Source organism: Crassostrea angulata, chromosome 6 (assembly GCF_025612915.1).
Source record: "Crassostrea angulata isolate pt1a10 chromosome 6, ASM2561291v2, whole genome shotgun sequence".
NCBI classification, from domain to species: Eukaryota; Metazoa; Mollusca; class Bivalvia; order Ostreida; family Ostreidae; genus Magallana; species Magallana angulata.
The window spans coordinates 47589999-47605691 of NC_069116.1; the positions used below are offsets into that span (position 1 = coordinate 47589999).

Genomic DNA, 15693 nt, shown 5'->3' on the forward strand with positions numbered 1-15693 from the left:
AATCAGATGCAACAACTCAGACAATTAATTCATTGCATGACCACTTATATTGTCTACAATTAACATCTAATACTGTAGGTACTCAAACAACACGTGAACTTTCATCTTTCAAAATTTTGACAGAGAAAGATTCAGTGTTTTATACAGGGTTGTCACTGACAGTATACTCTACTTTAGTAGATATAATGAGGGTACATGGCAACGATTTACCTTATTTATTGTCCATCGATGAACAAGTTTTGTTAACGTTAGTTAGATTACGTTTAGGGTTACAGTTCCAAGACTTGGGGAAAAGATTCGGAATTTCCCATCAGCTTGCTAGTAGAATTTTTAATTCATGGATAAATATCCTAGCTGTTCAGTTGAAAGATTTGATAATGTGGTTGCCAAAGGACACAATTCAAAGATCTCTACCAACTTCTTTTAGGAACACATATCCTAAAACTACATGTATCATAGATTGTACAGAAGTGTACCTTCAGAGGCCATTGTCCCTGAAAGCAAGGACTGCAACTTACAGCAGTTACAAGTCGCACAACACATTAAAATTTCTTGTTTGTATTGCACCAAATGGTTACATCATGTTTTTGTCAAAGTGTTATGGGGGCAGAGCAAGTGATAGGTTTATCACTAAAAAATCAGGGTTTTACAACTATTTGAATCCAAATGATGAAGTTATGGCTGACAGGGGATTCACAATAGGTGAAGAACTATTCAGTTTACATGTTGGGCTTAACATTCCTTCATTTTTACGAGGTAGAAAGCAGCTTAGTGAAAAAGAAGTTATCCAATCTCGTAGAATAGCATCAGTGCGCATTCATGTTGAAAGGGCAATTCGTAGAATGAAATCTTACAGAATTTTGAACAGCATTATTTCGATAAAGTCAGTCAAAAAAATGAACAAAGTAGTGAAGGTAGTGGGTGCTCTTTGTAATTTAAGACCTCAGCTTATTAAAGATTAGAGGTGCTCATGCATAGTGTAGAATTTTTACATTGTACTTTTTTGCTACTTCATTGCTCTTTTCTGAAGATAACAAGAAATTATGTACAAGTGTAAAGACTGTTTATTTTTGTTTTCATAAAGTTGAACACAATTTTTCATACTTCTCACTGAAAACAAATCTGCCTTGTGAAAAATCATCAACAATTCTAACAAGTAGATGATTGAAATAAAATGCTCTGATTCTTGGTAAAATATTGGAAACAAAAGTTTCGTTATATTGTACATCAATGCACACTGAATCCCCATTTTTTGCAAACCATGTAAAATATTTGCACGTCGATTTTCTTGTACAGAAAAGTTGCATTTGTATTTGTGTATAATATCCATTTCTGCCTGACTTATTAACAGTGATAGTATCATTTTCTTTACAAATGTCATAACTTTTGTTGTTTAAAAGTTCATCAATTGATTTTACTGGACATTTTATTTCTAAAAGCATATCATCATCAATTGTGCCATCAGGACTTGCAGACAGAAAAGGTTCATCTTTATTTATAACAGTACCACAATTTTTAACTTCTAAATCAAATTTCTTTTCAAAGATTTCTTTGGCTATTGGTTCTGATACTTTTCCATGTTGTGTTGCATTGTTGCCCTTGAATCTAGGATATAAATGGTTTGTAACAAAATTTTGTGGATTTGCTTTGCTTGTTTTTGGTACTTTGTTAGCCACAGATGCTGGAATTCTAACCTTGCGACTATCAAACCACAAGTCAGAATTTTGTTCCGTAGTATTGAGACAGACTTCATCAATTTTGTTTTCAGACAGATGAACATATTTTGTATAAAAATCTCTACAAGGCTGACACTGAATATCAGCAATATTGATTGGATTTGAATAATCAAGATCATGATTCCCATGATGCACATCTTTTGGGTTACTTGTTTTTCCTGCAGATGTGCTTAACTGACAGGGCTCAGATAACAAAATCTTATTTATAATTGTGCCCTTGCACTGAAAAATTTTTGAAAGGCATGATGAATGTGAAAACTCAACCAATTCATTGTGTGATTCTAATTTCTTAAATCTAAATTCTTTTTGAGGTTTACATCTCACAATAATGTTATCTGTATTTATCGGTTTGTTTTTATTTGGCCGTGAAAAATCAATTTCTTTGAGCTCCGCCTGATGGTCAACTGCAGAGGATGTTGCTCCCTTGCCCCAAGACACTGGGAAATCTGTAACAGATTTTCCTGCGAATCCTTGATTCCATGCCATGACAACAGCATACCCAATGGCTGAAATATGGCTGCATCCTCTTCCTAAACCTGCGGGGCATGTGCAACTAGCATTCTCAATCTTGTAGCTATCTTCTCCATCGGATGCAATTAAAATCCATGCATGATAATCTGCACGTCCGACTCCAGGCTGGGATGGAGATACTTTTGCTTTCAGGAAAACATTTTGTCCAACATTTATACTTTGAATATCTCCTAGCCACCTGGAGTTGACATAATTTTGTCCCCAAAGAGATCTAAATGACTTCATTTCTTTACCATCATAAGCATTTGAAAATATCAAGTAGTCTACTAAATCTTCATATAAAATATGAGGCCAGCTTTTCAGATCATTTGTTTTCCAACCTGGGTCAGATTCATTTGGTGGATCTGCAATTTTTAAATATTGTTATTTATTTCAATTTTGTTCATTATGCATAACTTTTTGGCGAAAGGAAAACTAACAATTAAAAGCAACTTATTATGAGGAGTTGCTGGTTGAAGAAATACAAAAACATTGATAACTAAATTTTTAATGCATGCAAAAATTTTGAACTGCATAAGAAATTGGAGATCCACCAGCATTCTCTTCAGATTATCACACTTCACATTACGGGATTTGATTGTTTGTATAAACCACCCAATTATATACTCAAATTCTCGACTCAATGTGTTACTTTCATTCAAGTCAGAGAATTGAGGGATGTAAATAAAACAAATTTACGTTAATTGTGCGAGGTGGGCGGGTACGGATCCAAGTTTTACTGTGAAATAAACAAAATTACAAACACAGAAAGACCAAAAACAAACAGAACGTGAATTAAATGAGGTTTAAATATATATTTACAATTCTTTTTATCCATCACAGTGATGTTCCACACTCAAAACGAGACAAAGTCGACGTAGTAAATATGACACTTGTTTACCGTTGTCAGCACCGTAATGGCGGTAAATCACGTGATCGTAATATGGCGCCGCCCATAAATTAGGTCAGAGAATTAAGTATAGTACGATTAAAAGAAATCTGGATACTTTAGAGTTATCGAACATTGCGGAGGATCGAAGTTGCCAATTTTGCCTGAAAATAAATACCATTAGAGTATATAATTATGCTAATCAACGAGCTCTGATATATATAAGTGAATGCATATCTATCGGCCTCAAAACAAATCATAATTGCACATATAGGTGATGATACTGATAAATTCATGTATCACACCGATTGTATGAGGGCTGAGAAAAACATATTCTTAAAAACAGGCCAGTACTCAAAATTGAGTGTGATGAAAATTGTACCTTCACTAGACCCTTTTTGTGACAGTAGAAAGAACCTTTAGACGCTTTGACATCAAAAGACTGACTGTGTATGGAATAAACAGTGTAACTACCGGGTAGTATTTTCGTAATTTGTGTTAGTAATCTTAGTATTCAATTTTTATCAATCGCATATTGACTTATTGACAATTTTCTATCGCAAACTCCTGGAAAGGAAAAAAATAACTCAAATTTAGGAGTTATTTTTTAATTGTAAAAGAAAAAAAAACACTTTATTTAATAAATGTATAAAGTCAAGAAGCGCCAATATTGGACCTGTTTTATTCTCTCTGGTGGAGATGTTTTCTTGATATTTATGAATTTTTGATTGGTGGAATCTTCAAAAAGGGTGTTTTGGAAAATCGTCTAATCAATGTTTAACACCCGACCTCTAAAGATAAAGTATCCACTTATGATGTAAAGTTGCATTAGTGGTCTCATTCAAAAGAAAAAACAGAAGTAAAACATTAATTTTAGTGTTATTGGGAAAACATCTCAAATAAACGCAAATACTACATTTTTTAAAATTCATTTTAAAAATTAAAATTTCAAGACAGCAATTTTAAAAATGTCTGTAAATGATCAGAGACGAAATATTTAGGGTTTTTTTTCTTTTTTTTAGATTTAACTTTGTCCACGGGGGAGTCCCCGATGGAGCACAATTTAATTCAGTACATAGACCGTGATATAAAATTTATACCAATTGCAAAGTCTTTACAATGGAACAATAATAGATAGAATTGACCAATTACTGTCACTTTTTCACCGTGGTATAAAATAAAACGCCAGTTTTTTCCATTGATACCATTTAATGTATATTTCAACCAGATTAAATATTCTGCACATCAACCAATGTATTGGACGAATCTTTTTGAGGGTGTATCCAACCATACATTATATAACTTTCACACAATAACAAGGAGTGGCAATTACCATTCAACATGCTGTACTGACCAACTGATATACGAGAACACCGTATGAATGTAATGTTGACCAAATTATTTTACGCTCTGACTCACTGCTTCATTTTTCTAACCGTTTAATATGAATACAGCACCAGTTATGTCATTATTACCACCATTCAACGTGCTTTTGCAATCATATAAAAATAGTTGTAAACAATTTATTGTATTACAGGCACTTTTAAATATGTGTTATTCACCATACGTTATATACTTTTCACCATATAACAAGGGCTGGTGACTATTTAACATACAGAAACGACCCTTTATTGTATGAATCTCACCATGTATTATGATGTAGGCCTACCATACCTTAGGCAGCTTTCACTAGGGTAAACCGGGGTAATTTCGGCCACCGGTCAATTTCGACCAAATTAGTAAAACTCAACAGTTATTCAAGGAAGTGTCTAAAAAAGTATCATGTTTTGCGAATTAGAGAAAGTCAGTCTCCCAATTGGTTAACTTTTTAACCAGAATAATGTTTTCTTGATTGAAATCACTGTTTTCAGAACGCTTGCTTTCACGTCGGTAAAAACAAGAGAGGCAACTCTTACCACATTGTTGACATTTTAATCAAAATTCAAAAGCACGTATCTTATTTTCTATTGGCATTGCTTCATGTTACAGTATGTTACTATTTTTTATTCGATTTTCCTTAGAAAACACAATATTTACCCGCAGAAGTTTGGTCGAAATTGACCCGTGTGGTATTAAATGACACGGGTCGATTTCGACCACATAGGGTCGATAGGGTGGTTACTACATGTATGCATTGGACACCCTTAGATTTTTCTTTTTTATATGCGTCAATTATGGTCTGAATAAAAATAAAACTTCTATTAAAAGTTACAGATTTTCCCTTGCTTAATTATTGAAAGACAATAAGTAAATTTGTTTAAAAATAGTAAATTATTAAGCACATTAATGCAGTATCAATGGGGTTACTTTTATCGTGCCAGAACCTACAGGAACTTTGGGTTTAATATGCTGTATCCACAAAAATCGGATTTTGTGTGGTTGGAAGAGAAAAGTCTTCTTCAATTATTTCTTTAAAATATATTTTGCTATGCACTTGGTTATATAACAAGGAATATGCACCTAACATGTTAATGATTAGGAAAAATCATCCATTGAAAAACTGTAATACATGGTTAGTTTGTGTCCGATCCACAGTGAAATGAAAATTTTGAGCTAAAATGACCTTTGAGTAAATGTAGATTAAATTTCCACACCTGATGTGAATAAAAAATTTGTTTCAAAACTTACTTCTTTCTTATCTTTTTTTTTTTTTGGGGGGGGGGGAGGGGGGTGTAGATGATTTTTATTTTTATTAATTCACATTCATGCATAGCCTTCAAATTATGAAATGGATCGGACAACTTTGGTTAAAAATTTATAGCCTTAATAATCTAAATGTGGTCGCGCTCGTGTTGTTTTGCATGTCCCTGAATTTGAACTAATGAACTTTATCATTATATTAAGAATATGATAATTGTTGAAACTTGTCATTACTGGTTATCAGTTAGTATTTACACAATCAAAATAATTGAAAGAAAGGTACAGAGGAGTTAAGCTATCTTTATTGAGCGACAATGGACGGGACAGACGTGGATATACAATGAATTTTAATTTTCTATTCTGCTGCACCAGTTCTTGGAAATTGATATCAGTAGCATCTCGTGCCAGCAACAACCTGGATGTAAAAATATTTACATATTTTAGTGTCTTTGTATGTTACATAACACTACGAATCGATTTTATACTGTACAGTCCAGTAAATTCAATCAAAGTATTGTTTGGGTGTAAGCAAGGTTTGAAGTAAAGTAAATCAAATGATTATGTCAATATTCTAATATTTAATCATATAATGGCTGGAATTTGGTGAATATAAGTAATATGGAATCATTGTTTCAATATTTAAGGTGATAATTTCATGAATTCGTTAATGATAAAATTATATATAATAAACGGTCAGAAGTCTGACCACTAATGCCACTTTATATCATTAGTTAATACTGTATCATTAGAGGTTGCCTCACATCCACATTACCAAAAAATCAGAATTGTTCATGTAAGTTAAGATTTTTCTTCATTTGTTTTTTTTACACTTCACTAATATTTGATCACAATCCTCATATTTCTTCTGTCAAACACAAAAACGTCGTCATTAAACCAGGGCCCTTTCACAGCAAATATTTCATAAGATGGAATACGCCGCCTATGTTATAACCTAAGAAGTTCCTAAGATTTGTTGAAGCTGTTTCACAAAACTTTCCAACCGTTGCCTTATTATAAGTTGTACCAATTAAGAGGCTGTCCAAGCAAACATCAGGCGAATATATAAGAAAACGTCGCACATCGATTTTCACGAATTTTTTGTTTTTCCTCTGAAATAGTTTCTTTGTATTCTCTTTTAACCCACAATAATGATGATTTGCTTGAAAAAATAATTTAAGTGGTTATTTGGACGGGAAGATATATATTTCATTCTCTTATATAAATCATTGAAACCATGTACCAAACTGTGATCTTTAAAATCCAATACATTGTTTTTGGTGAGGGTTTGTATTTTTTATAAATTAGAAAAATATTTTGACTTTTTATTGATAAAATAAAATAAGTGGGAAAAGCTTGCGTTGAAAAATTGTAGACAAGTATATTTTGGTAATGTTTGATAATTTCAGTTACCTCCCTTGCCAAATGAATATTTGGAGGCTTAAAAACTTAAGAAAATAATGAAAGCAATAAATTTTCAACTATAAATAATTCATATAAAATCAGCTTAATTGTTTATGATAGACATAATTTTTTTTAAACGCTGAAATATATTTTCAAAAAATATTCAGTGCGGGTATATTTTCAAAACCAGTGTAAACAAAGATGGCCGCCGACTTGGCAATCGGTCAGAGTACATATCTGACATGTGACAAGAAATGTAAATAAACAATTTCACACAACAGTATGATATTAGTTTTGCTAAATAATGATAATCAGAACATTAAATGGAATCTCTGTATGTGTTCCACAATATTTATTATCAATTTTAAGATCTTAACACTTGAAGGTACATGAATTTGTTTTATTATGTGTTTCTCTATTTTTTATTTTTTTTTAGAGAAGTGCAAATGAAATATTCTTCTGGAAAATACTATCCTTCTATGTTTAAACTTGGATAAAACATAGAAAAAAAACCTACAAGATTGCTGAAAGAAAAAAAACCCATCAAGTTGCTTAGCATGATGGATCTGGATGATTTTTACAGCATCTAATATGGGTAAAAATGATATTCCTGCATATGAAACAGTGAAAGTGTGCCGAATAAGAAAGAAGATCAAGAAGGGATTATGTGAAGCAGTAATTTCAAAGGATATATTTAGATGGCAGAGAAACTAACTAGATTTGCGAATCATTATATAAATGGCCACATTCATTCAAATTAACCAATGTTTTCCTAAGGAGTGGTTGAATTTCCAGAAGATGTCACTTGGAATTTGCTTTTCTCAATTTAATTATCTGCACATTTTTCTTCAATGAATAAAGGATGCAAACAAGACTAAAATAAGATGCTTTTAAGTTTGTCGGATTGACCACATGAGAGAGAGAGAGAGAGAGAGAGAGAGAGAGAGAGAGAGAGAGAGAGAGAGAGAAGTTGAATGAACTTGTCTTCATGCATCATGCACTGTATGTATATGTTATCATTTAGCATCTTAATGCTCAATAAATTGTTAAATTGTTATCTTGCATGAGTTTATTCTCTGTTTATTTATTCCAAATTGCTACTGCACACTTTCTTAGATAACTAAGTTAATTTTAATGTTATTATGATAAGTTCAATATCTTCATCTATTATGGTTGTTTGTCATACTATGAAAGTAACTCATACTAGCCTAGTTAGTTTGTATGTTTAGAGATTTCAATATCTTGAGTAAATAACTAAATACATGTATAATTAAATATATTAATTAGATGTCTGTGATGTCTGACGTTTCTGCTACATTCATTGTGGACTTAGTCTGACTAAATTATTGTTGTATGCCAGTCTGTTTATGTTAATTTTTACCCAAAAGTTAAACACCTGCCTAGAATTTCCAAAAGCTACCCGACTGAAAGTAGAGGTCACATTTCTTAGTTCTCATTCCAAAACAGTTGTATGCATTCATTTTGAAACTTTGGATTAAACAAGTTGCTAATGGCACTAATATAGAGATAATAACGAATTCAAATGTTACTACTAAGAAGAAATTATTTGATATATTTACCGGTATGTGTATTTGTACATTATGGAATTGCTATAATTGTTTTGTTTAAACAAACAACAACAAAAACCCCTCAAATTCAGTAGTACAAATGATAAATTGGATTTGACCTTTTTGCACAATTTGATAAAAAAAACAACTTCTTTATTTAAGATAATACCGCTTCAATATTATTATCCCACCAAGTTTATTACCAGTTTAAGAAGAAAAATTTAGTTAATACTTATTGAAAACACACAAATACATTGAATATAAAAAATACATTCAGTTTTACACTGCATTAATTATTATTCCTTAATCAGTGATTAACACATTTTGAATCCTTATTCTCAAATTTATGTACTTCATGAAATACTGAAAACCCTTAAAATAATTTTAATGTATATTAGACCATCCAAATAGTGAAATGTTCAGCTAATTTTCTTCAGTTGTGAATAGTTTTAGTAGACTTAAACTCAGTTTTTAACATTTTTGTCAAAATGACCTTTTTGCACTTAAAGTTATGAAAAATGTTGGTTTTTGACGAGTGATCATTATTTCTTTCGTCATAAAGCATTTCCTATTATAAAGATATAAGCATGTATTAAATTATAGTCAATATTTGTGACATGAACTCTGTCATTCACTGTCTTTTAACAATAATAATAACACATTATGCATGGAAAAACTTCATTTTCAATGTTAAAAATGGGTAATTTTGAGCAACTGCTTCTATGAGACTGATGCTGTTCCCACTGAATTTATTTTTGTTTCTCAAAATTTCATTTCTCAGGTTTATAAAGATGCCTCATTTTTTCCTTTAATGAAAATGTATTGGATTTTATTGAAATTTCAAATTAACATTAAAATACCAGAATTTTTGTTTACAAAATATGCATCAACTTTGATAAGGCATATTTTTTTGTTTGAAATATATTTATACTTTAAAAGCAGTCTAAGTTAAACAGTTAAGTGTGTTTAAACTAAATAATATAATTTTTAAAAAGGTTTAATGGAATTAAGTAGTTTTATTACTGATCAAACTTCACAATATTTTTACAACTTCTGTGACCTTTTTGCACTAAACATGTACAAAATTCAAAAATAGACATTTTTCTGCCTAGTTAGGCATACAATGAACTTTTTCTTTCACATGTATTACAATCATGTTAAAATGAAGTGATACACAAAAATTTATTGAAATCCAAGACATAGCATGTGCAAAGCACTGCCTGAATTTTGTTTGGACAGCCTCTTAAGTGAAACCTTTCAATATGACACAAATGTGCACTATTAAAGCGATTGTGAAAATTCATCATATTTTACATTCATATGCAAATATGAGTAGGAAAAAAATACTTATTATAATAATTCCATATATTTTTTAAATTAAGAGACAATGCATTACTCATATTGTAAACATTGGACACTTCTAGAATTTCTGTAATTTTTTAAAATTAATCTATTATGACCAAGAGCATTTTTTGTCTAGTTGGTCCTTACAAATCGACTGAGTGCTTTTATGTATACCAACGTTATGTATAATATTGTGCTTTTATGTATACCGACGTTATGTATAATATTTTATATTTAAATCTAGTCTTCTTTAATCGCTAATTTTTATCTGAATACATATTCATTTCTCAAAGTATGAACAGACAAACTTCGTGACGATTGTTTTGCCCTAGCTTTTATAGTGAATTTTGGGAAATCGGAACGAACGACAACCGTCGGTTTTTCAGGTCATGATTTCCTGCTTGACTCATGATAACGACAACAAAACAGGAGCCAAGTGTAAACAGGACTCTCATCAGTAAGTACTTTATGTCGGTTTTTATCGTATTGTCAATCATTTGAGAGACATATATAGTCTATTTTTCATTGCAACATTGTCATTCCTCTCTGATATTTGCACACAGATGTAGCGTGGATCTATTGTTTTAAAAATAGATGATATAGCGGTTTGAAAAAAACAAGTGCAACTGCCAGGGGAAAACAACAAAAAGGTAAATGTGCTACCAAAGTAAAATCAATAAACCATCGACAATGGTAGGTTGTTTATTTGTTTCTATATATATGATTAGCGGCACTCCTTGCATTAGCCAATGTTATAATATTTTTTCTATGCTTACGCCAACCGAAATGAATGTGAACTCCTAAATGATTCCATTGTTTAAAACAATAATGTATGTTTTATTTAAAGCTGTATGTTTCGATTTAGATGGGAAAACTGTTTCGCTATGTTAAATGAATAATTGTAGCTTTCTATCTACAAATCTACATGACAAAAAAAGCAATGGATAACATTCTAAAGCTATTACAAAATTAATGTTTGTAGCGCAAACAATCTCAGTTTTATGAGCGTTTTTTTTTCACCTTAATTCGCTCTAATAGAGTTCAGAATTATCTTTTATTTGCATTTGCTTTGAATTGTGTCTTCAAGCAAAATAATTTATTCGTAAGATAGAAATGAACTAAAACTTAAAGCTAAATCTGAGTAAAAAGTTACCATTGCTAAAGTGTTTTAGGATTATATAGGACTAACACAAACGATTCGTAGAAATGAAAGAAACAGAAGAAGACAGAATATCTTATTTATGATTGTAAAACAAGTACTAAGTGTGTTTAACTTATCCTTTGTCATCTGATCCAGTCCCTTGCTTCCCCTGGCACTATTTCAATGGTACTTTTAAAATGTTAACCAAAATACTATTTATCGTACTTAAAGTGCTAAAGATGTGTAAGCTTATTTCCGTTTGTCTAGCGACACCAGAAACTATTTTCCCACTGGCGCCATGTACTCATTGAAGTTAATTGCTTTTATCTAGTTTTGTTGGTTTAATTAGTAAGTACAGTATATATTTAAATTATTCAGACCTTGAGGTTTGCTGTAAGAGGTTTTTCCTGTTTTATAATGCCCACAAAAAATATGTTATTTGTCAATAATAAATGCAATTTTGTCTTTCAGAAGATGACTTTGGCAATGTTATTAAGCTTGTTGCTGTTGCTAGTAGATGTTGCATGGACAAACACTTGTCCCGCCAAGTGTTTTTGCAACAGGGTACTTACTTCAGTCAACTGTGACGGTAAAAGGTTAATGGAAATACCAACTGGTCTACCAAAATCAGTTCAAAAACTTTATCTGCGCTTCAACGAAATTGCGAACTTGGAGCCAAATTCACTATGTGGTCTTCCTGAATTGCAGGAACTTTACCTACAGAATAATAAACTGTCTATACTAAAGAGTTGGACATTCAATGGCACCAGTTTACCGAATCTAAAAGTGATACGACTTGACAACAATCGCATCAGTTCTTTGGAAGAAAATGCATTTTTCAATTTGACAAGTCTAAATTTGACCTATTTTACTAATAACTATATCACATTCATTCATCCACGGTCATTTGTTGAATGTTTAAAGATGTCATTTTTGCATTTAGGACAAAACTATTTAGATCACATTCCAGCAATATCATTACTACCTGGACTACAACAATTTAGCATACAGGGAAATAAAGTCAAGAACGCAACATTTCCTGATACTTACGAGAATTCAAAAGAGCTTGCAACAATTGGTCTAAGTTCAAATCTGATAGAAAATCTCACTAAAGAAACTTTTCAAAACCTGCAAAATTGTCCCGTCAGAAAATTGGAACTATCCAGAAATAAAATAACTTACATTTCCAAGGAAGCATTTCTGCCGTTGACAAAACTTGTGTCTCTCACAATAAGCTCAAACCCTTTAACGGCATCAAAACTACAAATTGGATTAGAAGGTCTCAAGTCCTCATCGCTGAGCTCACTTAATATAGCAAGACTGCAGCTTGGAGGTCAATTGCCCTCGTCCACATTTGCACTTCTAAATGGAACATTACTGAAGCAATTGCTTATGAGTGATAACATAATCAACCAACTACCTAGTCGTGCCTTTGCTAGTTTAAGGAGGCTAGAACAGATCGATCTGAAGGGTTGCAAGATTCAGACTATCGCCAACGACACCTTCGCCGGTCTTGATACTCTCACCAATTTGAACCTGGAAAACAACCTTTTAAACAAAGTTCCAACAAATCTTCCATCAACGCTTAATATACTGTATCTGAATAGGAATCAAATCATTGCTCTTGGTGAAAATGCATTTGTTAATCTAGTGTCGTTGAAAAACCTCTATTTGGATTCCAACAAAATTTCTGAGGTTAACAAATTAGCATTCAACGGTTTAGTCCGCCTACAAAAGCTACATCTCGTTTCCAATAGCATAAGTAGTCTAGCCGCAGAACTGTTTGCTCCATTCGGACAACTAATATCCCTGGACTTGAGCAATAACAATTTAAAAGCTATTCAAAATTCGCCAGACATTTTCTCATCCATGACGTCCTTAACGTCTCTCTCGCTTGCTGAAAACGGGTGTAGTTCTCTGCCGTTACAGTCATTTAACCATTTGCAGTCATTAAAACATTTAAAATTTGATGACAACAATCTTGAAGGTCTAATTGGAAGTGACAATATTGGAACTTTGTTTGCTGGATTACACAAACTAGAAACACTTAGTCTTTCAAAAAATTTTCTACATAACCTACCGACTTCGATTTTTAGGGATCTTAGTTCTTTACAGACGTTAACAATGAAGAGCAATAGAATTTCTGGTTGGAACAATGGTTTATTCAAACAAACGTCTGCGCTTAGAAGTCTTGATCTTAGCGATAATTCCATATCGTTGGTGAATTCATCTTCCCTGGCAGATCTCTCCCAAAACAGTAATTTTCAAATGCTGAATCTGAGTAACAATCCCTTAGCATGCACTTGCGACCTTCGATGGTTTAGGGATTGGGTAAACCAAACTAGAGTAAACATTGCAAATGTCGATAATTACGTGTGCAATTCTCCGAATGTATGGAAAGGAAAACCTTTCCTGTCATTTGATAGAACCAAAATTAACTGCGTTTGGTTTAACCTGTATTTTGTGGTCGGGGTTAGCGTAGCGTCTGGTCTTACAGTACTTGTCTTCTGCGTCATTATCTACAAGAAGCGATGGTGGATTCTTTACCGATGTTACCGTCTGAAAAACTGTTGTGTGGTCAGTGAAGCTCGCTATCAGCCAATAAATTATCAGGATGGACATGAATTAGTATTTGACGCGTACATATCGTATGCAGATGACGATTACAAATGGGTCCTTGAACAGCTACTGCCCGATATAGACTCTGGAGAATTGTCACCGGGAGAACCATTCAAAGGGGAATTCAAGTTATATTTTCACGATAGGGACTCTGTCCCTGGAAGCAGTATGATTTCCAGTATCTCCGACAACATTGAAATGAGCAGAAAAGTCATCATCGTTTTGACAGAAAAATATCTCTCCAGTGCTCGGCACAAATTCGAAATTGATCTTGCTGTAATGTTAAAATCACAAGGTGTCATCGACGATATTATTGTCATTAATGTTTGTGGTGTTTCGTTTGCATGCATTCCAAAATCGCTGCAAAGAAAAGTGTCTAAAGATGAGTTTTTGCTCTGGAAAGATGATGTGGATGCCATTTGGTTATTTAAACAAAGACTAAAAGCAGAACTTAAACATATGAAAGACGTGACTGAGGTCATAGCTTAACTGTCTGTTTAATGAGAGCATTTACCTTATCTAGGTGTTTGTCAAAGATATGCCTTTATGTGTACCTACTGTGTGTTTTAAATATCATGTTGTTAAAAATAATTGCTGTATGAAGGGTTATTTTTTTCCCATGTAATTTCGCCCATCTACACTTGCAAACAGTTTCGCCCCTCCTTAAATTCGCCACATGCAGTTGTGTTTTAAGAGAGATAATTTGATACATTCACATTCGCCCAGCCCTAAATTCGCCCGATGACAACGAGGGCGAAAGGGGAGAGGAAAAACCAGAAACCCTGTATACAGCACTATTTCTTTTATAGCTGGTTTTCCATTTTTTATCATTATCCATTATTAAATAGAAAATACAATAAAATTTAGGGTTTTTTTTGTTTATGTCAGAGAGTATTAATGATTTAAACATATAAATCATCATGCATAACCAGGAGCACCTGCTCACAGTAGATTTATCTATGGAAATGATGTAATTCACATCTAACTCAAGAAAAGCTTGTTATTTTAAAAAAAAAAAAAGCCTTTTAAGCTTTTTTTCTCGAAAGATTATGTATGATACTTTGACGTGTTTTAAGTCTAGGTCATGAACTTGTCAAATGGACATCAGCAATGTTTTACAATGCAAAAGCATGAATCATTCAGAGAAAAAATTAACTGGTATATGACATTTGACAACAAACTAAATCTTGTGCGGAAATGCAAAAAAACTAATTTGCAACACAACCAGGTGCAATTTTATAGACAGTATCTTGTCAAGTTATCAAAAATCGTTTTAAAATACCGGTATATCTACTTTCATCCTAACTAAAAGAATGTAACGTGTTTTACCTAAACAAAATACCGGGTTCTTTTGAAGGGATATAAAATTTTCCTAGGACTTTCAGTGCAATGATTAGACATATATTATTTTACTTCTACTCTGCCTGAATACAATGATTAAACTTGATTAACAATTGATTGGAGGCGTATTTAGTTAAACTGGGATACGTATCCCCGCGTGCCATGGTAAAGGGTTCTTAATATTACAGGAAGTCAGGCGCCTCAGTCATATAGACTTACTACCTCCCGACAACCAATTAAGATCCCAATTTCAATTACCGCTGAGGAGTATTCCTTCCCCTAGTCTGCCTACTTACAACCTCACAAATTACTTCAGATTTCTATTACTTTCCAGGTCTTGTGGGTTCTTCTGGGAGCTGTGGGTTTTAGACCTACTCTGCCTAATCTGCTAGATGTGTCTGCTTATATACCCCATTGGGAGAGTTTACTTCCAAGGGGGCACCAGGTCATTCCATTTCAATGAGTGTACTCTATTACGTGTACGGGTGTGCTTTATTACTTAAA

General features: G+C 32.7%; 1 protein-coding gene across 2 annotated transcripts; it reads left to right on the forward strand.

Moving 5' to 3' along the window:
* The first annotated feature begins 10433 nt into the window (after nucleotides 1–10433).
* Nucleotides 10434–14720, forward strand: LOC128189123 (insulin-like growth factor-binding protein complex acid labile subunit). Of its 2 annotated transcripts, XM_052860596.1 has the most exons (3): nucleotides 10434–10545; nucleotides 10652–10738; nucleotides 11701–14720. In XM_052860596.1, the coding sequence occupies exon 3, from the start codon at nucleotides 11704–11706 to the stop codon at nucleotides 14335–14337; it is 2634 nt and encodes an 877-aa protein (XP_052716556.1). In that variant the 5' UTR covers nucleotides 10434–10545; nucleotides 10652–10738; nucleotides 11701–11703; the 3' UTR covers nucleotides 14338–14720. The 2 variants fall into 2 exon arrangements, with proteins under 2 accessions (XP_052716556.1, XP_052716557.1); XM_052860597.1 differs by lacking the exon at nucleotides 10652–10738 and having other exon boundaries at nucleotides 10504–10545.
* Nucleotides 14721–15693: the final 973 nt, after the last annotated feature.

What these genes read in the sequence shown, in the direction of transcription:
- LOC128189123 (XM_052860596.1), top strand. Translation starts at nt 11,704, where the DNA reads ATGACTTTGGCAATGTTATTAAGCTTGTTGCTGTTGCTAGTAGATGTT.